The following is a 26543-nucleotide window of genomic DNA, read 5'->3' on the forward strand; positions in this document are numbered from 1 at the left end:
AAAAAAATAAGAAATCAGGAAGGGGGCAAACACTTTTTCACACAACTGTATGTGTTTAGCGGTACAGTTTCACCATCGCCCACATTTCACTCTGAAATATTCCTGGCCCGTGGACCTGTGTACTAATTTGTGGTGGCATGTTTGTCAAAATGGAAATCGGTGAAGTTCACTCTCCGTCTTCCCGCTTGTTATTCAGTAGCCTGTTTGACTTGGAGCTCTGCCCGGTTCATTCACTTTTTCTGATTCGCAGCATGACAAAACACTTCCTTGTAAATAAAGACATTGTTGGCGTGTGCTAATAAGGCCGCTGGCTTTCATCCCTGTTCACACAGGTGCACACGCCAACCCACAATCCTTCTCCCCAACAACACGCTGCTTTTCTTTCTTCTTGTAATTAGTAAATCACCTACGAATACTTGTGCACTTGTTAGTGTATAGAGCGGGATTAAGAACGTTAATATGACTTAATATTTGTGGAAGAAAAACAAATCAGTGCTGTCTGTATTGGTGGCCTCATTATGATATTGAGTCAGGTCTCGAATTAGCTTCTAGTCGGGTTAGTGGCTTGGTATCGATACCAGTGTACTGTGACTGAGCCTCCCAGTATCTTGCGTGAGAGAGTCCAAAGTACCTTAGCTGCCACAGTGACAGTAGCGTGAGACTGTGCCTCTCTGTCTCCTGGTTAGCGTGAGAGCTCAGCATCGTTGGGGTTGAAGGCCAGGTTTTTCCAGTTTTTCTTTTCTTTTCTTTTTCTTTTTCTTTTTTTTTTTTGTTCTCTGTTTACGTATGTAAACTTTATTGAATACCGCTCGGTCGGCCATTGTATGTTTTGTGCGTCTGCTGTGTTTTGTTCTCGGCGGGTTAAAGTAACCGACCGAGATGATAAGAAAAGTACCAGACAGAGAGTTGTGAGACAGAAGGAGCTACGAGCAATCGAGCCAGAATTTTGAAAGTGCTGAGCGCAGTAATTTTGTGTGTGTGTGTGTGTGTGTGTGTGTGTGTGTGTCACACCATTTACAGCCCGATGATGTACAGTAAGACTGCTCATAGCACCTTTCAGAAGCGATTAGGATGTGAGCAGAGAAATGGGAGGATTTCTGGGTTATCTGTGTATTTTGGGTTTGAGATGAAAGACAAGATGGGCCCTTGTTAGCCCAGAGCAAAGCATCGTACTCTCTGTCAAAGACCCTCAGTTTATCAGCTGTAGTGATCCTAAAATATCTTTTCTGGAAAGGTGTCAGTGTTTTCTCACGGATGCATCTTGAACTCGGGGATATATTGAAAATTTCCGTAATACTTTTTTGACAAATGGCTTACAGCTTTTATGTAGCTTTACGCAGCTATAAAAACATTTTTAACCGTTTTTGTCATTTGTCAGCAATCCTATAAAGACACATTTTATATAATGTGTTTTACTATATTGTCATTAATTAAGTTTATACACCAGCCTCCATTTAAGATTGCCCACAGGGGAAGTTACAGTAGGTGACCAACACATTAACCTGCTAACAACTATGTTGCTTTTTGTTCATACCAGTGTTTCCTCATTTATTTATTTATTTTAGCGCATCAGTGCAGTAATAAATCATTGCACATCGAGTCGGATGTGATTATTTGGACGTCCATTTGCTAATGAATGTGATGTTTCTTTCTACCAAAGTACCCTGGACGTGAGCCAAGTGAATTTAGTATTGTAGTTTTCTTTATTGGCGAAGCATGACAAAACACGGGTGATTTGATAGCGGTGGACGAATATGACGTGACATGACATTACATTACAAGGACTGTCAGAAAGTCTAAAGGTGGGGCATGGCTGCAGGTGGATGACTGACTTGTGTCGTCTTGCTTCCATCAGCCCCGACAGGTCCATCTAACAGCAGAGGGGCGACGCAGGCCACACAAAAGAAGAACAGTGTGAGGAACGGAGGCCCGACGAGGACGAGGGACGACGAGTGCTTCGGAGCCGGGACCGACGAGAACATGGACGCAGACTTCGACTTTGAGGGGAACCTGGCTCTGTTTGACAAAGCCGCCGTCTTCTCCCAGATCGCTGGCACCGGCAGCAGGGCGCAGCATCACAACACGCAGGGCGATCAGAAGCCCCTGTCCTATCGCCATGACGAGAATATCCTGGAGGCGAAGCCCGTCATATACCGGCAGATAACGGTGCCCCAGCACGGGGGCAAAGAGTACTGTACCGGTGAGAACGAAACGCATGTGTACACACACACACACTCGCACCTGTGTAGGAGGTAATGTACTTACAGCCTCTCGATTCCTTTAATATAGTATGTTCAGTCGATATATATATTGACTTGATGCCAGATTTTTTTTTTTTTTTTTTTTTTTTTCAGTCACAATGCTAGTTTTTAAAAACAAGGTGTGTGCCGAGAAGAGAATCTCAGTGGATGCATTAGCCAGAGAAAGGTCACCTTTGGGCAGGCTGACTGGAATCATAACCTCCTGGTTACTGGTCATCATGAATTCTGACTCCTCCCCCCCCTCCCCCTTTATGTGGCCCACAGAGATGATGAACACACTTCTGCTTACTCTAGGAACCTGAGCGTTACGTAACTGGTTAATACACACACAAGATAAGTTAATGGCATGCTAAGACAGGCCCCGGCGTTCACTCTATAGGAACAGTGGAGGGTGGTGTCGGGGAAAAGGGCTGAGTCGTATGGTGTATGAGTAGCTGTCGTACCACGACTACAGGGATCAAACTCCACCTGTGTCTGGTCTTCAAGATAAGCTAGTGTGCATTGCCACGGTGGAATAAGTTGGGGACGTTATATCTCTGGTGAAATCTATCTGTTTCTCTGGTCGTCGCCCAAAGTTCTACGTGCAGTCTGTCCTGAACAATAATAGAAGGATGACTGTCTGACCGCGGTGACACCGAGCAGCTCAGTAAGGAGCTGCCGTCCGCCATTCGGCAGGCCGCCGCCGAGCAGAGCCTCCTTTTCTTACCATGTAGGCAGATCTGCTTCCCAGGGCTATCATCGTAATCTCCGTCCTCTGCACTCTGTAATTAGCGTGCTGCCGCACAGCCTTACATAAACAGCACCTCTGAAGCAGGAACAAACCACAGCGCTCTTGACCCGGAATCTTTGCCAGTAAACAGATAAGTCAACAGTATGTGAACGGAGAAAGAACAAAGTGCCCGCCTCTGTGCGAGGGTTGCCATAGCGCACTGCCATGGGTGTTTGATAGGCATGTTTCTATAGACTATTGTTAATGGTGTAAAGAATTGTTGCAGTCAGTGTAAGTTTAGTTCCGCTATTGTCTTGTGTGATTGACTCCAGCTGTGGAGCAAAACCTTGTCGGCGCAAACGAGCCAGGCCACAACACAGCTTGCAATCAAGCCAACTGTCAGCTGGTTTTCTTTATTTAATTTATTTATTTATTTATTTATGTATGCCGTATCGCTTTGGAGAAAGCACAATGCAAAAGAAATGTGTCATCACAAGTTATTTTCCCAGTGACCTTGGGATGGATCTTCTCCTGAAAACTGCATGCTGTCGGGTAAAGAGAAGGAAAACGTTGCGACGCGACTCATTTTAAGTTTCAAGCTGCAGTTTTGACGTTGTGATCCACAGACCTTCAGATTAATTTTACCTGATGGAGGCCTCGCGTGTTACAAAGTTCTTAAATTCCAGAGATCAACAGTGTTTTCACGCGATGATGGCCTAAAATATAACTTAATATAGTGAGAGAAAGATTCTTTGATTGCTTCTAAGTCCAGTGTTTTTGACGTCATGATTTGCAACTTCTTGCATTATAAAACCCCAAAATTGCAAGAATCATGCAAGTACATCCACTTCATTAGATATGCTGAACTACTGCAAGTGCCACAGAGAAAAGATTTTTTTTTAATCAAGATTTCTATTTATGGGCCAAGTTGCAGTCAGACCAAGATGAGTTTTCAGTCTGCAACAGGAGAGGTGTAGATTTTATTGATATGTGCTTTGTGCAAAATGGCCCCAAGACACACACACACACACACACGCTCACACTCTCCCCCAACAGTGAGCACTTAAAAATATGACCAAAATGGGGAAGAAAATAGAAGGGAATCTCACAGATTACCGCATTAAGCTGCTGTTCTATGCCCCTCATCGTGCTACCTCCTCAGAGTGCAGGTCAACATAGTTCAACTCTGGCGGAGAGGAATGGCCTCGTCTAACCCTCCCTAACCCAGCACTAGCCTCAATCACATGGCCCGCATCCAGCCAGAGTGTATTGCTTTCAGTCCCGTCAGTTGCCTTGTCATGCTTGAAGGATTGCTTCCAGCTCAGTTTATTTTAGTGCTGCCGCATACTCACGGCTACCCGGTTCAGCTAGTTGACTGGTGAGTTTTTGTTTTTGCACCACATCGAGAGAGTGTGTGTGTGTGTGTGTGAGTGTGAGAGAGGGAGGGAGGAGGAGGAGATGGTGTGCATATGTTGAGGGTTTTTGGTAGCTGCAACTTGAGCAAGTGAGTTATTATGAAGCGCACCTGGCGGGATGGTTGAAAAGCAATCGGTGCGCACGAGTGCAACTCCCACTTCCTCTGAGCTCTGCACTCGAGGCAGCAGTTTGCATGACAAGTGGCAGTTGACATTCCTGTGCTTATCGCTCACGTGAGGATCGGCATTTCTGTCACATATTGGCAGTCTTTGTGCGGTATCAATAAAAGAAGAGCGGGAGGGGAGCAGGGCCGACCTAAAGATGAACAAGAATGTCAGCCAGGCACGGCATGAGTCTGTGTTTACAAGTAATTATCTTGTGTGCGTGTGTCACTCTGTCCGCGTTGCATGCCAGGGTGAAACGGCCGACGAGGCCACAAGTTCTCAGCTACCAGGCCAGAGATCCGTAGGAGGCCATTAAGGACTCAACTGCCTTCCAGCCGCTTTATTTATCAAAGGGATCCTGAGCCCTGCAGTTCCCCCCAGCTTGACTTTCATAACCCTTCTGATCTGCCACGGGCAATAGACGGCTAGGGATTAGCAAAAAGGCTCTTTAAAGGTTTCCACATGCTTCAGTTTGTACAGTGATAAAAGGCTGAGTTGTGGTTCTCTAATACAGTAGTTCAAGAAGAAAAAGAAGTACGCAGGTGAGAGCAATTCTGACAAGGTTAGGCGACAAGAAAGGGATTGAAGCCTTTTTCTCAAAAGGTGGTTATGATAAGAGAAAAACGAGCTTGATGTGTCCGATCTCTGCCACTGCCCTGCTGCCAATAACAAGTCTTACATTGCTATTTGGGCAAGTGTACAAAAAAAGGTAGTTTACTCAGTGTTTTAAGTGGTGTCTTGCATGTTTGTCGAGCAAGCACAACTCTGAAAGGAACGGAATTGCCATAGTAAGAGCCTTGCTTCCCCGTTGCCCCGTTGACGCCAGCAAACAACACCGGGCCTCGTGCAGCAACATTCTCTTAAAAGTCTCTGAATTTTCTGTAATGAGAAAAAATAAGAGAGGTCAACTCCAGATGCACCAAACTCTCTGAACCATCCAAATGTGCTCTTACCCAGGTGTTCTGAAAGATGAATCACACTTGATCATACATTGGAGGCGTATGGCTGATTATCAGCATAAGATACGCTCCCTAAACACTGTATAAGAGCAGGTGTTGTACTGTATGCACATGCCCAAGCACTGAAGAAATGCCACCAAAAAACACCTGTTGAAAGAAGAATTTCAGTAGTAGTAAAATTGAGGTGCTGTTAAAGTAAACGTGATTCTCGAGAGGGTTATAGTCTTAATTGGACCAATAGTATTTTTTAGCCCATGGATTTAATAATCCAATCATTATATCTACTCTAAAATATATGATAATCAAAAAATATGTATGTTCCTGAAAATATTTTCTTGTATGGATTCCTCCATGAGGCCCTGAGTTTGGCCCCAAATGTGAAAAGCGTGAACTGCTGTAGTTGTAGGTGCACAGAACTACTCGACTCGGCAATGAAGAGAGTTTTGGAGGACCATTTGAAAACAGTTGTTCATTCTTTGAAATGCTTAACACAGTTCTGTACAGAAAAGACAACTGCAAATAAGTTGACATATTTCAACCAACAAAATGAGTCTATGAATCACTTCGGTTGGTAAAATGTTTAGTTTTTAACTTAGTTTAATAGCCTTTGGTAGATCAGTCAACAATTCATTTTAAGAGACCGGGTTGAGTCCACTGTTACCGCCGTGCCGCCCTCATGTTTAGTCCTCCCCAATCTCTCACCACGAGCCGTTGGGATACAGGTGCAGGTGTTCATATATGCACACACGCATGTGATGTTTGTCCCCTTCGCTGTCACGCCAACCTGCCTGCCGCATGTTTTGACTGAGACAGCAGCTGACGTGGGGGGTCCATCCCAGAGCTCAGGGCTGAAGATTGGTCAGACGCCACGGGGATGGTGCGTGTGAACTCAGGGCCCCGCGGGGAATAGGCGTCTCACTGTGGCTGCCTGGCGTTTGTCATGTTTTGTAAAGGCTGCCAATCTCCCCTTTGTTGCAACAGACAGCAGCGACAAACAGGAGAGGAAATGGAGAATCTTCCGTGATGGGAACAAGATCGGGTCATGGAGGAGGAGGAAGACCCCCCCCCTCCCTCTACTCCCGGTGGGGGAGCGGGTTCCCGTGTTTATCCGTTAGCCAACGCTTGTCGTTATCTTAGGGGTCCGGTTTCTGGCTTTCACCTTTTGTTTTTTTTTTGTTTTTTAAGGAGATACTTTTCAAAATGCCATAGTTCTTATGAAGATGTAGGACAGTGCCGGTCTAATTTAGGAATACGATACACGTCAGACCATTCCGATGGATGCGGGAATGTAAGAGCACAAATATCCTTATGAATATTCTTCATCTTTTTTCGTATTTTCAGGAGTTCAGTATGAGATTTTGTAATTTAGGCGTACCTCAAATATACCTGGTGGCATTCATCCCACTGTGACATAAAATAAGAAATAATTTTTACGGGAAAGTTACCAGAGGACAACATTTACCAATCAGCCAGGCAAGGTTCCGTTTCCTTGGTTTTGCCATTTCGCTTGACAAGACTTTGATAGCGACAGAGGAATGTTACCGACAGAGTTTATTGTTAGTGGAGAAATTCTCCTTTTGCACCTTGTGTTTTGTTTAAGGACACCTCATCTGGGCAGATGTTGGCTAGAACAGGAAGACGTTTTCATCTACTCCGTCACGCTCTTATGTTGTGTCGCATCAGACGTGAGAACATGTATAGAACAGCATTAACGTGCTATCTGTGTTGCCTCTCTGCAGATTCAGGCCTGGTGGTTCCCAGCGTCCCCTATGAGCTTCACAAGCGTCTGCTGGCAGCCGCCGAGCGCTGGGGCCTGTCTCTGGAGCGCAGGCTGGAGACGACCGGCGTCTGCTCCAGTCAGATGGCTCTCACTCTGCTGGGCGGACCAAACAGGTGAGAAATACCACTGTGGGCTCTGATGCAACGTGTGTGTGTGTGTGTGTGTGTGTGTGTGTGTGTGTGTGTGTGTGTGTGTGTAAAAAAGGCTGGACGTACGCGACCGACCCAAGATTGCTCAACAATGTGCCAAAAGTCCTTCTCCGAATAGTTCTACCATCATCAGCGCAGGTCCGTCCAACCTTTTTTCATGTCATGTTTTTCCAGTTTCCATGGCACTCGTCTTTATTACCATGTTCCTACATACGTTACATGGTGAGCAGTCACACGGCAGGTCAAGAACATCCAAAGACTGCAGCAGTGTTGTTTACCTTTACGAGCAGTGTAGTCTTATTCAAGATCAGAGGCTCGTATAACAAACGGGTTTGTTGTCTCCGATTCTTTCATCGATTTAGCAGCACTCTACTACTTGTGTCTCAAGTTTACTCTAGAACTACTGCTCAGGTCAAGTGTAATGTTGTTATACCAGAATCACAGTGGTGTTCCACTGTTTCCCCATCGCGTCATTCAAGTTATACTCAAAGTGTACACATACTCGAGCATTGACTCAAGCTTCAAATTAATTTATTGCTTGTATGTCAAGTAATCAAAGACAACAACGAATGGAACATTTTAAAACTGTGATTAGAAATAAGATGGTGGACAACAGTGTACCATCTTCATCACTAAAGTGCCTGTGATTACAACAAAGAACCTTCAGGTGGGCTGAAGGTTTCTTTTAGAAACTGATGCATGTCATTTGTTTTGTGTAAAAATGAGGCAGATATTTAATAACAGAATGAAGTTAGAATGCTAACCAAATTATTTGCTTATCTTTATTTTATGGACAGCTTTCTATTATTATAATAGTTATAATAGTTATAACATAGTTATAAAAATAAATGTCTTCTTACACTGTTTGATGAAACAACTTTTTTTTCTTTTCCTTTTGTGAGCAACCTTGTCCTTGTTTAAATTTAAGAAAGATTATGTCATAGACATCTTTCTTTTCTTCTCGGGACCGACTTTGTAAAAATTCCAAACCACTGCGACCCAATTCATAATAGGCCATATCAATGATGAGAAGAGCAACTCTGTGCGTAAATGAACGCTTGTGACCATTTTTTGTGCCATTTCCGAATCACGTTATGTTGAAGGTAAACCAGACATTTTAAAGAGATATAGGTTTCATAAATCACAACTTGTTTTATGCATGTTGTTGCAAACATATACACATGTTAAATACTTTATAAATAAATGCATTTAGGCAGAGTTATTCTTTTCTTTTCCTCTCATCAGATAATTAATGCACATCTACTTTTTACTACCACTAGCTTTGTTATTGATGTTTGTTAGTTGATGGTGTTTGTTAATGTTTTCTAGAATGTTCTTTGATTATGTTAGTTGTATGTTTTTTTGAAGCAAATGTGCATGCAGTCTTTTAACCTACCTGGAGTTACCTCTCATTGTTCCATGTGTGTTGTGGTGTCTTTAAACAAACATGTCTTATGTTGTCCTTGTCCAGTCAGCATGTTAGAGATGGTGCATGTTTGTTTGATCACATATTTATTGTTCAACTCATGAATACTACATCGGCTGTCTTTCTTTCTTCCTGGAGTAATATCGTCCTCTCTTGAATGTCCCCAGACTCACCCCCAAAAACGTCCACCAGAGGCCCACTGTGGTCCTCCTGTGTGGGCCACACATCCAGGGAGCCCAGGGGGTCAGCTGTGGCCGACACTTGGCCAACCACGGAGTGGAGGTCATCCTGTTCCTGCCAAATTTCGTCAAGATGCAGGAGTCGGTCACCGGCGAGGTCCACCTCTACAGCAAGACCAGCAGCAAGCAGGTGGCCAGCGTCAAAGGTAGAACACACCAACGGAGAGTATGTGGATTGTTGGCTCACCTGTGGAGTTAGTGGCACTGATGGAGAGGGCCGTGCTGGTGATCCATGTGAATATCATTCAGAGTTTCTGTGAGAGGATCAGCTAATGCTGTCCTGTTGGAACAGACAAGCACAGATAAATGTCGCCCTCTGGTGGAGCAGCGTCATTAAAGGCACGCACCGTCATTGACGATCATTTATGACTCCACACATTTAAAATGAATTTACATAGATGGTAAGGAGTGTCTCCTCGTTTCAGTTATTAGCCGGATCCCAAGTATTGTCATGTCTTTGTGAGGCACCTTTGAAACACTTTGTTCATCAACTTCATGGCTCGTTCTCCTTCTCCTCCTCTTCCTCTGTCCCAGACCTGCCAACAAGCCCGGTCGACCTGGTCATCAACTGCCTGGACTGCCACGAGAACCCACTGCTGAGGGAGCAGTCCTGGTACCAATCGGCCGCCGACTGGGCCAACCAGAACCGGGCTCCCGTCCTGAGTATCGATCCCGCTGTCGGTGGCCAGCATCAGGCTGTCGAGGCGAAGTGGACCCTCTTTTTAGGCCTTCCTTTACCGTTAGCCGAGACGGAGAGCAGGGTCTACCTCTGTGACATTGGCATCCCTAAACTGGTTTTCCAGGAAGTTGGAATCCGCTACCACTCACCATTCGGATGTAAATTTGTCATTCCTCTACACACGCCATAACTGAGAAGCCACTGACATTGAACTCAGTTACAATAGGAGGGGACGGTCTGCTATTCAGTGGGTAATGGTACGATTGTGTATGTGGCAATAGCTGAAGAGCAACAGTATGACCTAAAGAATATTTTGTCGTAAAGTGTATACGACTGAAAGCATATTGTGTAGGTCTTTCCCTGCTGCCCCTCTGGAAACTCCCGAGGAGGGAGAGGGGGGAGGGGGGGTCGCCGCGCGTTGCGTGCGACGCCTCTTGTTTTTGAGAGGGAAAGGTTTCCTGTTCTTTGGCGTGTTTTGATAAGGGCTCTGGATGACGAGGTGAATGTGTTTACAAAACGCTGACCACTGTGAGTCGGTGACCAGTCAGAGCAGCAGAGACACGGTTCCTGTTTCCTCCTCCAGATTGCATGTGGAGGCCGGTCTCGACCCCGTGACCCCCGTGCACAGCTCAGCCTAAAGCCGTCTGCCAACCCAAACATTCATGTGGCCCATTGTCTTTCCATTTAATGCAATTTTGTACTCACTCAAATAGGTGTGTTTTGTCTAGTAATGGCTGTAGCATGTTTTACTGAAAATGGGTTGTCACACAGAATTTATATTTGTATTTATTTTTGGAATACATCTCAGGAACAATGAATGAAAAATGTAAAAAACTTCATATTTGCATTTACAGTACATCCGATAGCGCTCTCTATGCCCGGTTGGGTGAGTTCATAACCACTGACGATGAAAATGAAAAGTAGTTGCTGGCACCCCTGAGGATTAATTTTCTGTATTTCTGAAGTCTTGCAGATTCGGCAGGATTTTGAAGCACACATTCCAAGGACCAAAAACATCTTGGGCCAGGTTAATCTCTAGGGATTATAGCTAGTTTGGTTTGGTGAAACCTAATTATTATTTTCCATTTCGACACCTCGGATTCAGCCACCTTCAGTGAAGTAACCATTCCTCTGGTTTGGTCGCTGTAGCGTTCTTCTGTTAAAACCTCAGATCAGCAAACTGTCAACTTTACAAGTAAAAGGACAACCTGATTTTAGACTGGCAGCTATGCGCTTTTGAAATTATGCAGGTGTCTTTTTTTAAGTTATTGTTATGAACTTCTTTTCCAACAGCAAAGAATCGAGTACTTCAAGTTCAAACCTGAGAGTCAAAAAGCTAGAGTAGAAGAAGCCTAATATGTTGTTGGTTGTAATAATAATATAAATCAAACCTCCACTCAGGGAAACACGAGCAGTTCAAAACACTGCAACCTCTTTCTCTGCTTTTTCAGAGCCACTTTTTTTCTTCTCCATTACAGCAAAGACTAAATGAAACACTTAAAATGTAATCATGATTGTGATGAAGCAATCATGTTTAAATAAAACAAAACATTCCTTGTAAATTTTGATTAGGGATGTTCTTGAGATTAATTATTGTGGGGGGGGTGTACAAAATAATGTGAATTTCGTGGTGATGGGTTTGTATCTCATTTTTTCAGAAGTGTAGTCAACTTGAAGGTGTTTTGTACCTGAGGTTTTTGACTAATTTGTTGCCAGCCTGCGTGGTTATTTTTGACAAAGCCGTATGTAAGCCTGGTAAAGAACAAATGTAGCGTCATCTAAGAACATGTTGATAATGTGTCTTTAGGTCTACATGTGAATCCTGATCTTCTGACGAGAAGCAGATGCATAGGGTGGGTGCTCCTTTTATATGCAAATGAAAAATAAAAACCTTGCAACCGCCGTGTTTTAAATGTGAGACATGTCATTGCAGAAATACAACTACACCGAAGACACAATACTGTATTTCCGTGTAATACTACTATATACTTCAACTCTATAAGAGGGAAATACTGTAATTTTACATCACTATTTTTGTTTAACAGTTATTGTAACTTGTTACTACTTTGGATTTGGATATTTAGAATAGTTTATATGATCAGCTTATATGAATTCAGTTATCCAGTAAAGAAGGTAGAATTAGCTTTTTGACCTGTTGCAACATTCAAATGCTACTAGCACATTTACACATCAAGGGTAGTTATCCAGGAATGTCACACTCTGAAAGGGGCCGGTCTGCATGGTGAGTGACTATTGTTGTGCTACTTAATCTACAATATTTCATAATACTATTAACACTACTTGTAGTGGTCTCTTTCTGAAAGTGACATTTTTTAACTTGCGTAAATATGAATACTTCTATCGCTGCAATTAAGTTATACACGTTCTAATGGGCCTGTGTTTACAGCAGATGTTTAGACTTGTGATAGCAGGAAATGTGTTTCTAATAAATGATTGCTCTGCTCTCTTCAAGTGTCCAAGGAAGTTAGGACAGTGAGCCAGGAAGCACGACACTAGGACCCTGAAACTGAAGCAGCTAAATGGAATTCAGCCGTCACTAATTTACCATTTGCACCTGTGCTTTTTCCTACTATGCCAAAGTGTGTGTGTGTCAGTGGCCCAAATACATCTGACGGCAAGCTTGAGTTATTATGGGCCTGTTTTTGTTTGTTTTTTTACTGCGTACATTTAAACACACAGCATGATAAACACAGGTGTAAGCAATAACATTAATTACGGCTGCATTTTATTCGGGTGTTCTACTGCCAGGGCATATTTGCTTTCTGAGCTAACTAATTTGGATTTGGAGATAGAGTGGAGCCATCATTAATTGTATTAGTTACACCTGTGATTACCCAACAAAGGAGGCTGCTACTGGACCCCTGTTTATAATTAGTGTGGTATTTATGGTAATCGGGCAAACATGATTATTTAGGAAATGTTCAGCGTGTACATTTCGCCACTGGGGCCCCTGAACAGGCAGACAAGATACCTAATAATGCAGTGTGTATTCCCAAAACAAATGTGCATTTAATCAAATTCCCACAAACCAGAGTAACATATGAATAAGGGGGTGCTTGTGGGATTTATCTGTATATTTATATCATAGTGGATGTGTAACAGGACAGAAACGGTGTGTTTTGTAACAGTAGCTTATTTTACTGCTACTACACAGCTGTTTTTAAATGCATAATTGGTCACATCAGTTACCTAAGGGAAGATGTCAATAAAAATCACTAGTGTGGGAATCCAGTTTTAACCACTTGGCCCAGATACAGTAGTAGGTTATGTACCGGTATATTACAGCATGTATACACCGTCATGTACTCCCACATACTATGGTTTTACCCGACTTGAAACGCAGCATGCAGGCAGACAGCTCAGGAGAAATCTCCCTCAGTAACAAGTCCGACATCAGTTGACAGTACCACCTGTTGGCCACGCGGCTGTGCTAGCAGACCGCTCGCGCCCCCCGTGGCTACGCTGTTCCTCTGCGCATGCGTGTTTCCTTGACGGAGCGGAGACCATTTCCTCCAGCAGCAGGCCTCGCAGAGCTCCACCACACACACACGCGCAAAAACATACACACATATGCAGACCGAGTACGGACAAACGTCAAAGCAAAGCCGCGTCTGGGATTGTCTAACCTCAACGCCGCTAAACCTGGACCCCCACCCCCCAACCTTAGGAGTCATCCTAATGGGCCTTCATCGCTAATTTGCAGCAACATCTGGTCGACACCACAGCGGTATCTTTTGAGGTAAGTTGCCCACAGCGCAGTCACTGTTTTGTCTCGTTGTGTTGCTGCTGCAACGTTTTTTAGCTCGGGAAGCTTCGGTAAAAGCGTTAGCGCACAGGGGGACGTCATTGTTGTGGCTGTTTATTCTGTATTTGACCGTGGTTTACGTCACATTCACTTAAGGGCTCAGGAATGTTGTGATAAAACAGGTTTACATTGCACATAGCTAACGTTAAACCCCTTTGAGAGCGCTAGCGTTAGCTGCTAGTTAACGTACAATGTAACGTCATGAGACCCATTATCGGACACTGTTTATGCTAAGTCCAAACTGATTTGTACTCCTCCGGTCGGCTCAGTAGAGCAACAGAGACATACACACCAAATAATATAAGGTAACAATTTAAAGACATTTGTGTTTTCGTTTATGTTACCTACCAATATGTTTTATTTGGGGGGGTGGGTTTGCGGCTTTGCCAAAAAAAACTCCGAGTCACCCACCCTCCTCTCCTCTGGTTCCATAGTCGGACGCCTTGGTCGTGGCTAACGTTTTGTGGTTTTTATCTTTCACTGTATTCTCTGTCTACAAATATGTGTTGACATGGTGTAGTTCAGTACTGAAGGGAAGCCCAAATATAAAGCCGAGAGTCTGTTAAACAAGGGACCGTGCAGCGTTGTGCTACAGGCGGAGGCGTCGTTTTGGATGTGTGTAAAATCTCGTTAAACTGACTGTTACTGTGTAGCAGAAATGAAAACCAAATGTATGTCAAACTAGTGCCAATTCTGCGGTCTGGGCCTTTTGTTATTGTTTTGTATTATGTTGGGAACGAAGATTAATAAAGCATGAGACTGTCCGATAATGGACCCAGACGTTAGCCACCTACACGCTGCACTAGAGCGGGTGGGGGGGGGGGGGAAGAAGAAGAGTGCTGGAGCTGAGGTTCAGCCCCCTTGCTTTGAGGAAACACTGACCTGTATCTCTCCGCTGGTGTCGTTTCACATACATGTCACTGTATAATTGTGGAGAAGTGCTTCAACGGAGTTTGTGAGAGCAGATAATTGGTTTATAACCAACAACAACGCTGTTATGATCATACTGTGTATCCCTCAGGGATATAGCGTTTCACCCCTTCCACAAGGAGGTCAAAGGTCAGGTTCGGCTGCTGAACACCATCATGGAGATAGGAAGCGCTCCGGCGTCTTGCTCAAAGACACTTTGACATGGTGGCTAATACGCCGGTTAACGAAGATGAAATGCATTAAATATTAAATTGGGCTGTTAAATGTTTTTGGTTTTCAAATAAATCCGACCAGTCTGCCATCCCTGCAGCTTCGTCCTTGTTTGTCAGTTCCCCCACTGACAAACAAGTCACTGGGGTGAACCGACCAACTGTCTGACTGAAATGTACATACCGTTGCAAGCTGTAGCATGACCGACGAAAGCGACGTCTATAGCAGGCCTGCATTGTTACTTTACAGTGTTGCAGTGTTCTTTAGGTGAAGAATACAGGACTGCTCTGCTCAATGCACTTACAATCCTACTCCTGGGTTGTTTTCAGGGACCACATCTAATAATCGTAGCGTCTTATCTCAGTGCAGTCGCTTGTTATCTGACCTGTCACTACTCAAAATCTGAAACGTCATCGCTCCAGATCTCGTTGCCGATTTTGATAACTGTTTTCTAGTCCGTATGAGGCTGACTAGCAATTTGCGTTGTAATCTGGATAGAGACATTAAGTGGACGGTCTGATTTGATTATGACATACACAATGAGTTTACAGGTTTTCTTTTTTGTTAACAACACAAATATGTCTTCAGAATTGCAATTATTCTGTGTGTGATTGTCTAAAAATTGGGATGGAAGAACAGCAGTCAATTCGAGCAGGTGTCCGTTGTTTGTTTCTGAGAGACAGTATCTCATTATGATGCCCACCTGTCTTAACTGTTGCTGCGCTGATTACAGTGAATGAGGATGAAGCAGCGTGATGGCTTTGGATTTTCTGGTAGAGAAATCTTGTTACCAAGATTGGTCGGAGGGGGAAGGTGGAGGGCGTGAGGGCTCGGCCTTCGTTATCCCCCAGAGCAATCTGGTGAGCCAGACCGCAACATGTTAGTGATCCATTTGCTGCGTTTTTCCGGGCTAATCTGCTGCCAGTGTTTCCCAACGCAGTGCCGCAAGGGGCTGCAGTTGGAGTAGAGACGATGAATGCCTTGGTGCAAGGATTAATAAGCCATTTTAAGCACAAACTGTTTTATTTCAGCGTGTAATGTACCAGTCCTCTAAACACAGCGTGACTCAGCCCTGATCTCAGTAGTGAGACTGTGCAGCTCTCCCATCTGTTAAGGCGGGCTCATCTAGTAAGGTGGCTTCAACCACACTAAGTTCTTCTCTTTGTCAATAGCGCTCTCCCCATCTGTCCGACTGACTGATGGCTTGATCGGGGTATCTAATCGAGGTGCAGCTTGACGAGGACTAGAGGTGACGGGACATGTCCACCGGATATGTCTGCAGGCCCGGCTTCATGTCAGCTCTGTCCTTTTTAGCGATGAGTTATGAGGAGGGGGGGGGGGGTTATACCCTCACTGTCTGGTCGATCCTAAAAGCTGCAAGGGGCTGTCTTGCGTTAAGCTCTGAGCCCCGTCTCATGCGCTCTCAGCAGGGAAGTAATGGCTCCTCTGTCTGTACGCTGACCATCTCATTGCACATTTGAAGCCCGTCCAAGGGCCTGCTGACCTCGACACAATGACCACGTTTAGTCCCGTCCCTCCGGCCCCTTCTCCCCGATGTCTGCTGTCTCTTTAACCAGCAAGTGCAATAACAGAGAGGGGGATTTATCGTGGAGATGCCGGTGCAGAGCTTAACAGTATACTGACACTCGCGAGCAACAGGACATCACAGATGGTGCACGGTAAGCCGTGTCACTCTGCAGAGATGCATTCAAAATAACGAACCTGACGGCCGTCTGCATTTCAGCAGCCTGGTATGGTGTGTTGGCGGCGAATGCGTCTTTATACCCAGATACTCACCATGATGTGTTCCATTGTGTCTGATACGGTTTCGTGCACATCCCAGGTTATGCAGGTTTAATGCAAATGTTGCGAGATGCAAAGCGGCGAGCAGCGCCACGTACCACTTGTTTGGGAAGAGTGATGGAAAGTGAAACTGGCAGCAGCTCTGCATCTCACCTGCAGTGCTTCCTCTTTTTAAACGTGTGTAGAGACCGCAGAGGTGTATCGCATCACGATTACTGATGTGAATGTCTTTCTTTTGGACAATTCCTACTAAAACTATACTGCGCTTCCTGCTCATCATACTACTCAGATTGTTGTTGGTAGTGTGAAGTGAATATACAACACATAGTGTTTATTTAGTTACATATGAGTTTCTGTTAGGGCTGGAATTACTGATCATCTGAATTATCCGTTAATGTGCAGATCATTATCAAGATGAATCAATTCATTGTTTGGTATTTGTTCAACAGTCCAACACCCAAATATATTCAAATTTACCATCGGTGAAAGCTGATTTAAAAAAATAATTAATTAATTAAAACAGCAAATATTCACATTTAAGACATTTTAGTTCAGTGACACTTTCAGTACTTACAAAATGAATCCATTATCAAAAGAGTTGCAGATATTTGTCTTCATTTTTACTCTGCAGGTAGTTCATCTTTGCCTTGATAATCTTTTAGTCTCTTACCGTGTGAGACAAGCGTTTCCTTGTGAAGCGTCATAGATTTGGTCAATTCTGATGATATTATTTCACAAGCACCACGGCTTTGAGTCCGTGTTTTTCTTTCTCGTTAACTACATTGAGGAGAAACACCAGCTTTCAGCAGCATTGCAGTACACCATCACATTTAGCGTTAAAGGAGGATTGACTAAAGGGGCTCTATAGACGTGGCCAAGCTACCTAGATCAGAACGTGACAATCGAAAACCTTCAATGGAGATAAATACCCCGTCCCCCTGCTGTTGAGACTCTTATTCTCTGTTCAACACCTGCTGAGCTGCGATAGAAGCGACCCCCCCCCCCCCCCCTCTCCCTCCTCTCCCTCTATGTCCTCCTCCCCGGGGATCACGCCGCCCAGTAGAATAGCGGCATTGTGGCTGCCATCTTGCGCGCAAAACCCAGCGAGGCCTCTCCATCTGGGCAGCGGCCGGGCAGTCAGGCAGCTCCTTGAAGGGCTGGGAGGCTTCTACCGCCACGCCTGCTGGCGAGCTGCACAGTGTAGGCAATGAGTAGAGCCGCAGGCCGGACACATGCCCAGTCTCTCACTATATACGCCCACGGCAGGTGCAGATTTCCCACCAGGAACTGTTTCTCACACAGATAAATGATAATGCAACATTTCAGAAAAGTCATTTCTCGATGTGAACGTTAACTCTTTGCACTGTTCATGTGTTGCTACTGGACCTATGGTGGTGTTAAAAGGTTAGGGACTCCATCCATGCAGCAGAGAAGAAAAAAAACATGTTACTGTCTACTACTTGCCAAACACGTCAGTATCAACAGTATCACCCAAAACAAATCTCTGTTTTTGCGCTTGCCACATTTGAGAAGTAGAGATATCCTCTAAGGAGCCTCATCAGCCCAGACGACCCCCACCAGTTCCTGTAACCTGCAGCTGTAAGGATTTATTATACACTTAACGATTTTCTACCTGAGGGGATCATTCAGAAACACCATTGTGAAGAATTCTCAGCTCTGAGACATAAATGGAACATAACTGAAACATAGTCACCGCCGTTATTATAACCTGAGGCTGCACTTTGGTGTTTTAGTTTTTTGTGCTTTTATTTTGACTAGTCCGTCATCAGTCATGATATTGTTTAAGCATCGGTCGCATCGTGTCCCGCTGGACAGCCAACTAATCGTGTTACAATATAATGTAGATACGACGATGTTATCAAATTGTGCTTTGAAACCATGCAGCCGCCGCCTTTATATAAATGTTCACAATATAGACAGAAATTCAGTGTTTCTGTCAAATTCTCCCCACATTACCTTCCTAACTAAAACTATATTATTTGGCTTAAACAGGGGAAACCGCCCTATATAACTATAGTAGGATTGAATCTAATAAGAAAATAACCTAATAAGTGACAGGGCATTGTACTACAGCGAGCTGCTGCTGTATTGTAGGTACAGTGGGTACGGAAAGTATTCAGACCCCTTTAAATTTGTCACTCTTTGTTTCATTGCAGCCATTTGCTAAAATCAAAAAAGTTCATTTTATTTCTCATTAATGTACACTCGGCACCCTATCTTGACAGAAAAAAAACAAATGTAGAAATTTTTGCAAATTTATTAAAAAAGAAAAACTGAAATATCACATGGTCATAAGTATTCAGACCCTTTGCTCAGTATTGAGTAGAAGCACCCTTTTGAGCTAGCACAGCCATGAGTCTTCTTGGGAATGATGCAACAAGTTTTTCACACCTGGATTTGGGGATCCTCTGCCATTCTTCCTTGCAGATCCTCTCCAGTTCCGTCAGGTTGGATGGTGAACGTTGGTGGACAGCCATTTCAGGTCTCTCCAGAGATGCTCAATTGGGTTTAGGTCAGGGCTCTGGCTGGGCCAGTCAAGAATGGTCACAGAGTTGTTCCGAAGCCACTCCTTTGTTATTTTAGCTGTGTGCTTAGGGTCATTGTCTTGTTGGAAGGTGAACCTTTGGCCCAGTCTGAGGTCCAGACCACTCTGGAAGAGGTTTTCTTCTAGGATATCTCTGTACTTGGCCGCATTGATCTTTCCTTCAATTGCAACCAGTCGTCCTGTCCCTGCAGCTGAAAAACACCCCCATAGCATGATGCTGCCACCACCATGTTTCACTGTTGGGATTGTATTGGGCAGGTGATGAGCAGTGCCTGGTTTTCTCCTACCGCTTAGAATTAATGCCAAAAAGTTCAATCTTGGTCTCATCAGACCAGAGAATCTTATTTCTCAGTCTGGGAGTCCTTCATGTGTTTTTTGGCAAACTCTATGCGGGCTTTCATATGTCTTGCACTGAGGAGAGGCTTCTGTCGGGCCACTCTGCCATACTGGTGGAGGGCTGCAGTGATAGTTGACTTTGTGGAACTTTCTCCCATCTCCCTACTGCATCTCTGGAGCTCAGCCACAGTGATCTTTGGGTTCTTCTTTACCGCTCTCACCAAGGCTCTTCTTCCACGATTGCTCAGTTTGGCTGGACGGCCAGGTCTAGGAAGAGTTCAGAAATTCTTTTGTAACCTTGGCCAGATCTGTGCCTTGCCACAATTCTGTCTCTGAGCTCCTTGGGCAGTTCCTTCGACCTCATGATTCTCATTTGCTCTGACATGCACTGTGAGCTGTAAGGTCTTATATAGACAGGTGTGTGCCTTTCCTAATCAAGTCCAAGCAGTTTAATTAAACACAGCTGGACTCCAATGAAGGAGTAGAACCATCTCAAGGAGGATCAGAAGAAATGGACAGCATGTGAGTTAAATATGAGTGTCACAGCAAAGGGTCTGAATACTTATGACCATGTGATATTTCAGTTTTTCTTTTTTAATAAATTTGCAAAAATTTCTACATTTCTTTCTGTCAAGATGGGGTGCTGAGTGTACATTAATGAGAAATAAAATGAACTTTTTTGATTTTAGCAAATGGCTGCAATGAAACAAAGAGTGACAAATTTAAAGGGGTCTGAATACTTTCTGTACCCACTGTATGTGATAAGGCATTCCAGCCCCATTGTGTTTAGAAAGGAAAAGACTTGTGCTCCTGTAAAACAAACTAACAACTTGATAAAGTAACTTGAGCTATCAGCACAGAACAAAGTTCAACAGACGAATAACTAACATCACTCTGAGACTTTGCATAACATGCCATGTCTAACTTAAACATGGCGATTGGTCAGCAGTGCTGAGCGCCGTCTTACATGTGCCAGGAATCAAACCTTTCACGTTTCCAGCTGACATTGACATTGATAGTTTGATAAGATCCTCACCTTTTGTGATAAGTTCAGTTGCTACTTGATGTAGTCGCCTTTAGTCCCTGTGTGAAATAATGCCGATGACCAAGACCGTACTTTTCTCAAGCCTCATGTCCAACATCAGCCTGGTTTTCTTATTGTTTTGAATAACGAGGTTTTGTTTTGTGATGATTCAGGTTCAAACCGCCCTCATCTTGAAAACGGAATCTGTTCAAAATGTGCATTGAAGAGTCGTAGCAGGAGAAAAAGGCATTAATTGTAATTTGTGATGATATACACTGTAGCCTGAGATGGTTGAGATTTGTCTGTTGGTTGTGAATTCTCCATGCAGTATATATGGAAGCAGCTGTCACTGTTTAATATATATAGTTGTTTGAGGCGATTGGGAGCAAAGCTGCAATTCAACAGAATAACTTTAGGTCAAACTGGATTTAAATGATTTTTCATTGCAGTGAAGTTTAATTTGTCAGGTATCTTTTTCAGTGGATTAGCCCAAATTGGACATTACCATCTGGTCTTTTAACCCATGAACTTTTACTATTATTAATCCCCAGAGAATGCACCACGTCACCATGTGTAGCTCTCGTGATGTACACAAATGTACGATGGAGAGCTGCGCTTTGTCACATAGATGAAGTGTCAAACTGATCTCTGAGTTTAGGACATGAGTTCCCTATTCAAACAGGAAGTGGACCGGGGCCTTCCCATGCTCACCTCCAGTGTCTGATCTCTTGTCTCCCTGCACACAACAACAACGCTTGTGTCCTGGTTCACTGTAGTCCATCGTATGTAGGCCAATATGTGGAGACAAAGAGGAAGTAGTGCAGTCAGTATAAAGTTGACTGGTTTTCCCCCTTTATAGACATAATAAACTCCACTGCCATTATTAAGAATGTCCTAAAAAGATCACAGGATGAATCGCTGACGCCGACGATAGTGACAATGAATCCCGTCTCAGCGGGGGAGGCTCCAGTGCTTCCTCTTTTATCCGCCGTCCTGTGCACTCAGGAGTCGTGTTTGAAGTGCATCGCACGGCACAGATTCACAAAGAGGCAAGTAAAAGCTTCTGCTGTAATGATGTCACAGAGAGCGTTGGAAAGCTAAGTGGACCTGAATTAGGTCTTTACTCTAACACAGCCTTTTCTATGAAAGGAAGATTATTTAACGTGATGTTTTCTTTCTTTTTTTATCAAAGCAAACATTCTTTGCCATTTTTAATTGAGAGATTAAAAAGCTGCGCGGCATAGAGATGCTTATTGTTGACCGCGGCCTACATCTGGGCACGTTTGTGATGAGCCCCATGACTTACTGAGAGGAAGGCAGCATCATGGATGCAGAAAAAGATCCAGAATGATGGATTTAGAGATACGAGGCAGATGGATCATTCTTTAGGACTTATCTTCTCTCATTTCAACATACACACAAATCCTAGGAGCACAAGAAATTCATCATCGTGACCGTGTGTCCTGTGGCCCATACCTTTTCAATCACAGCTGGACATGTTGAACATTTAGTTAAATAATCCATATCTGAAGAAGGGTTTCAGCTAAATCCTGTCAAAGGCTGTCGCATCCGAAGCTGGCATCCTGTTCTCCAGTATCTAATAAGTTTCATTATTTATTTGGATCCTCGTTACCACTCACCAACGCGTCGGCTAGCCCCACTCCACATGTGGGCCAATGCCTTTTTGCTTAATTTTTACGCTCATCTCGCTCATTCGCTTCGCATGCATGCACCCTGTTATCATCGTCCTACTCAGGATATCGTCACTGCATGGGAGTTGTTGCATGCACTCATTAACTGGACTAAATCAGTAATATACTGTTGTAGCAGATGTGGATATTAACCAGTATAGTATGGGCTGTAACCACAATATCCCATTTTTGTGTTGGGGTGCTGTTTCCATGGAGTTGTGAGTGTCAAAGTAACGCACCACTACAAAACGCAGTAGGAAAACTATTCAATATTAAAAGACAATCTCCCTCCAAACTGGAATAAACGGTGTACTGGTTGTTTCATGCAATATGTAAATATGTACCCAGTAAAGAACCAGGATGTCATTTTCAGAATATTATTGTGCATGTACATAGTTCCTCTCTGTCCTATCGGTAGGATTTGATCAATACTAGTACTCTTATCGATACTACTTATCGGTTTCTTTTTGATTATATTCTGAGAAAAAAAGACAATTGATAAAGAAAATAATCAACATGCTTGTGAAAAATCAACACTGTTTTGTCCACCCGATACAGGGTCTCTCGCTGGAAGTTGTTCCACCAAGGTGGTTATCCACCCAGAACCCAATACATCTTATTTCATGATCAATGAAGTGAGGCGATACCCACGCTTTTTGCTGCGTTGGTCAAATGAAGAAACGGGATGACTGCAGTTGACTGTGATTGTTATTTATAGTCGGAGCGGACGTCACCAACCCGTTGACTCACTCGCAGTTGCATCAACACTTCCGCTCATTCCATTGCCGCAGCCACCCCGGACTTGTGCGCTCTCATATTTATATTATCACAGGGTCGCTCTCCGTTGCTGTCCTTGCTGATGTCCGAGCCTCCGAGTAGACCACGGGGTCAGCGTCGTAAGGAAAACAAAGCCGCCGGTCTGGAGTTTCCGCAAGGCTCCGTCTCGCCTCTCCGGGGAGCGTAGGAATGTACCCGCCATTTAGGATATGCAGACCCCCCCCCCCCTCTAAATGTATTGAATGGTGTGTTGTTGGTGAAGCCAGCACACGGCTGAAGTCTCATTCTACTACATTCTTACGAGCCTGCGTCATGCTGTTTAACTGTAAAATGCAATGCGAGGTCAGGATGTTTGCTCCGGTGTCCACAGGGAGTCCTGAGCTGGTCCTTCCTGCTGTCTCTCTGCCGTGTGTCACCACTTTATATTAGAAAAATCTAATTCAATGCTGAAGCAATTAATCGATAAGCTGGCTGACAGAAAATTAATCGACAATGTCTTTGCTAATTGTTTATTTCATTAGGCCTACAAAGTTTTTCTCTTTGTATAATTGTAAATTGAATAAAAGTATTTTAACTATTGACCAGAAAAAGAACGCGCCATTGGAAGACATCACATTGAACTCTTAGAAACAATTGTAACACGTATTTTTTGGCTATTCTAGGACATTTAGTACGCTAAAAACATAATCGGAGACAAATGCCTAATAAAAATGACAGTGATGATAAGTTAAAGTTATTTTTCTCTATTAATCGTCTGGTCTACAAAATGGCAGAAAGTGGAAAATGACGACCATAGTTCAGTTTACGGAACACTTGGGTAGCAGAAAAAATTCCCATTTGTGAAACTGGAAAACGACTCCCAACAACTAATCGATAGTCAGAATAGTAGCTGATTCCTTTGCTTTCAATCACTAATCGGTGCAGCTCAAAGAATAGCCAGTAGTTAGTACCTGTATGATTTGTAGGAACCATTAATGCTGTGTGCTCACATCAGTTTGTTCTCGCGTAAAATCATGTTAAATAGAAATTTTACAGCGTACAAAATGATACACTGATCCCGGAGGGAATATTGAAAAGCTACTGCGGTCCTTTACTGCTCGGGCCTATTCACACAGATGTCTCTTTAAGGCTGCATGCTCGTCCCTGGGCTGTGAGAGTGAGCAGGGTTATCACTGTGCGCTGTGTGTGTGTGAGAGTGAGAGAGAGAGAGAGGGTGTGTGTGTTTATGTGTGCGTAAGCGAGGCTTTTGTGAATTCACCGTAGAAATCCCTGAGCCCTGCTCTCCGTGGGCAAGATTTGCAGTTGCTGCCTCTGCAAACATTGGCTCTGCATTAGCAGAGATTCTCGTCCGTGATCCCTCTTGTGTGAGTGTGTTTCACTGTCTGTCTTTCCTCACCCATATCGCTCACCATCACCTCATCATCCACTGTCGTCCTTCTACAGGTGAAAACACACTCTGAATGTGGTGCATACACACACACACACACACACACACACACACACACATTCAAATACTTTAACTCAGTTCTATGTTCTTTTTAGAACATAACATTCTTCAGTGTCGGCTTTTCAGCTGTGTTTTGTTCCGCTTCAGCCGGCGTGTGTGAACACACCATTGTGTTTGCGTGTTACTCGTTGTTGTTTGTGTGGTGTGATTCAAACTGGGGCACACTGTATATGGGGAGAAGTGACATCGCATGCGACAGTGTTTCATCTGTGACTCCCACACACACGAGACAGACACACGCCCAGACCTTCACCGACAATGTACGACGAACTATCGAAGCAGCGGTGCACTGATTTACATCAGTCAAGCAGTCGTCCTGTCAGATAATTAGGCTACATCTCTTAACTGAGCCTATGAAAAGATGCCAATGACCTAGTTAACATGGTCTCGAGGGTCGTGCTGTTCTAGCTGAAACACTGGCGATTATAATCTGGTTATTCTGCTAGATATTGCTCAGGCAGTTTTCTTTTATCACTTAACCTAAAAATCTGGGGAACCAACTACTCCTCTAGTATTTTATATCGGTGTTTTGACATTGTTCAGCAACACACATAAAGGCTCTTCGGTAGTGTTGATTGAATGCCCATAATTCCACGATTATCAATCCTCGACTCTAAAATATGCTGACGTGACATTAACAGCAATGTTTTATTCCAAGAACCAGGAGTGAGAGTTTTCTAAGTAAAAACCTGCGAGACACGTCGGAGTACAAACTTCCTATCGGTGCGTGAATATGCATGCAGGAGAGTGTCAAATCTGTGCACATGTACACACACACGCACACACAGGGTTGGGGCTAAGCAGGCCTGTGCCCTGCTGCGAAGAGCGCCCCCACACTGTGCGCTAATGCAAGTCTGTGGTTGTGAATTAATAATTCAGAGCGCTGGCATAGCTGGGTGGAGCCTCTATTATTCATGGTGGGCATTGGAACCGACAGATGACTGTTGTTAATATTAAGCAGCGGCAGCCGTCCGCCATCCTCAGTCTCTCTCCTCCGTCCTCCACACCCCTCTACTCCACTTTACTCCTTGTATTACTGCGCCCTTCCTCTCTTGATCTCTGTCCTCTCCATCTGCGTGCATCTCTCTCTTTCTCTCTCGCTCTCGCTCTGTATCATCCCCCTGTTCTACATTTCCCCATGTCTGTTGTTGTGCTGTCTCCTATTCATTCTCTCTCTCTCTTTCTCGCCGTGAACTCTGAATTCAAATATGCATCCTCGGAACAAAACCTTTCTTGAATTTCGAAAAATGTCAAATGGTTTAAAAGTTTAATTTCCGATCAGACAATGTTGCGTAAAAGAAAAAAATACAGATATTCAGCTGGGCCTGAAATGCAGCTCAAATTCATAACTACTTGAACAGAGTAATGAACGTCAGGGCAGCTTCACTCAACTGACTTTTACCACGTTTTATACGAATACGGCCAAATCATATATTTCAGGTAATTTCAGGGAGGATTGCCGAGCAGAAACGGTTGCACAGTTTTCCAGTGCCCCCGATTTGGACCGCTGTCTTCTCTTGTGTTGAACGTGACAAACCTGATGAGTGCGTCTCATGTTCCATAAGAAAGTACAGCTCTTACTCCATCTGTCCTTGTGTCTACCTTCTTTTCAGAGGCTGCACCCACCCAATCTTTTTTGGGATCAATTTGGGATTACTGTGTGCTCAGGTAATCTGTATAATCTCTCTTTTATTTTTGGAGCTAAATAGTATTCCAGTGTACTTTGTGATTTTTCGATTTTCGCCTTCAGCTTCTCCCTTTCAGTCTCCATTTTCTCCCTACGTTCCTCCCTCTCCCCCTCCTGTTTTTTAGTCCAGTGAGTCTTTTTTTCCTCCATGGTGTCAGTGCTGCTGCCTCTGAATGCTTCTTTTTATTTGAAGAGATTTGGAGCTCCAGTCACCACTAATGCCGCTGCCATATTGTACCAGCACCCCGCTGTGGCTGCTGCTAATGACATTCTTTGTGTCTCCACCCTCGTGCTTCGCAGCCTCGTCTCCTCCTCCTCCTCTGGTCTGAATGGAGGGCTTGTCATGTGTTGCCATCAAAGGAGGAGGAGAGGCAATGAAAGCAGCGGCAAGCAACTGCCCCCCC

General features: G+C 44.1%; 2 protein-coding genes across 3 annotated transcripts in view; both read left to right on the forward strand.

Annotated features, from left to right (window-relative positions):
- Nucleotides 1-12353, forward strand: part of LOC116384103 (enhancer of mRNA-decapping protein 3) — a 23329-nt gene extending 10976 nt beyond the window's left edge. The window contains exons 4-7 of the mRNA XM_031848489.1: nucleotides 1856-2200; nucleotides 7249-7402; nucleotides 9032-9249; nucleotides 9638-12353. Of these exons, the coding sequence (XP_031704349.1) occupies nucleotides 1856-2200; nucleotides 7249-7402; nucleotides 9032-9249; nucleotides 9638-9972 (1052 nt within the window). The 3' untranslated portion in view covers nucleotides 9973-12353. The remainder of the gene's footprint in view (nucleotides 1-1855; nucleotides 2201-7248; nucleotides 7403-9031; nucleotides 9250-9637) is intronic.
- Nucleotides 12354-13308: 955 nt separating this feature from the next.
- cskl (c-src tyrosine kinase-like) overlaps nucleotides 13309-26543 on the forward strand; it is a 39935-nt gene continuing 26700 nt past the window's right edge. Inside the window, exons 1-2 of one of the 2 annotated variants that reach the window (XM_031848336.1) lie at nucleotides 13309-13542; nucleotides 26066-26120. The gene's annotated coding sequence lies outside the window, so the exon portion shown is untranslated. The remainder of the gene's footprint in view (nucleotides 13543-26065; nucleotides 26121-26543) is intronic. The other variant, XM_031848335.1, reaches the window with a different exon arrangement.

The sequence above is a fragment of the Anarrhichthys ocellatus genome, unplaced genomic scaffold, assembly GCF_004355925.1.
Source record: "Anarrhichthys ocellatus isolate YVR2014 unplaced genomic scaffold, GSC_Weel_1.0 scaffold8, whole genome shotgun sequence".
Lineage (NCBI taxonomy): Eukaryota > Metazoa > Chordata > Actinopteri > Perciformes > Anarhichadidae > Anarrhichthys > Anarrhichthys ocellatus.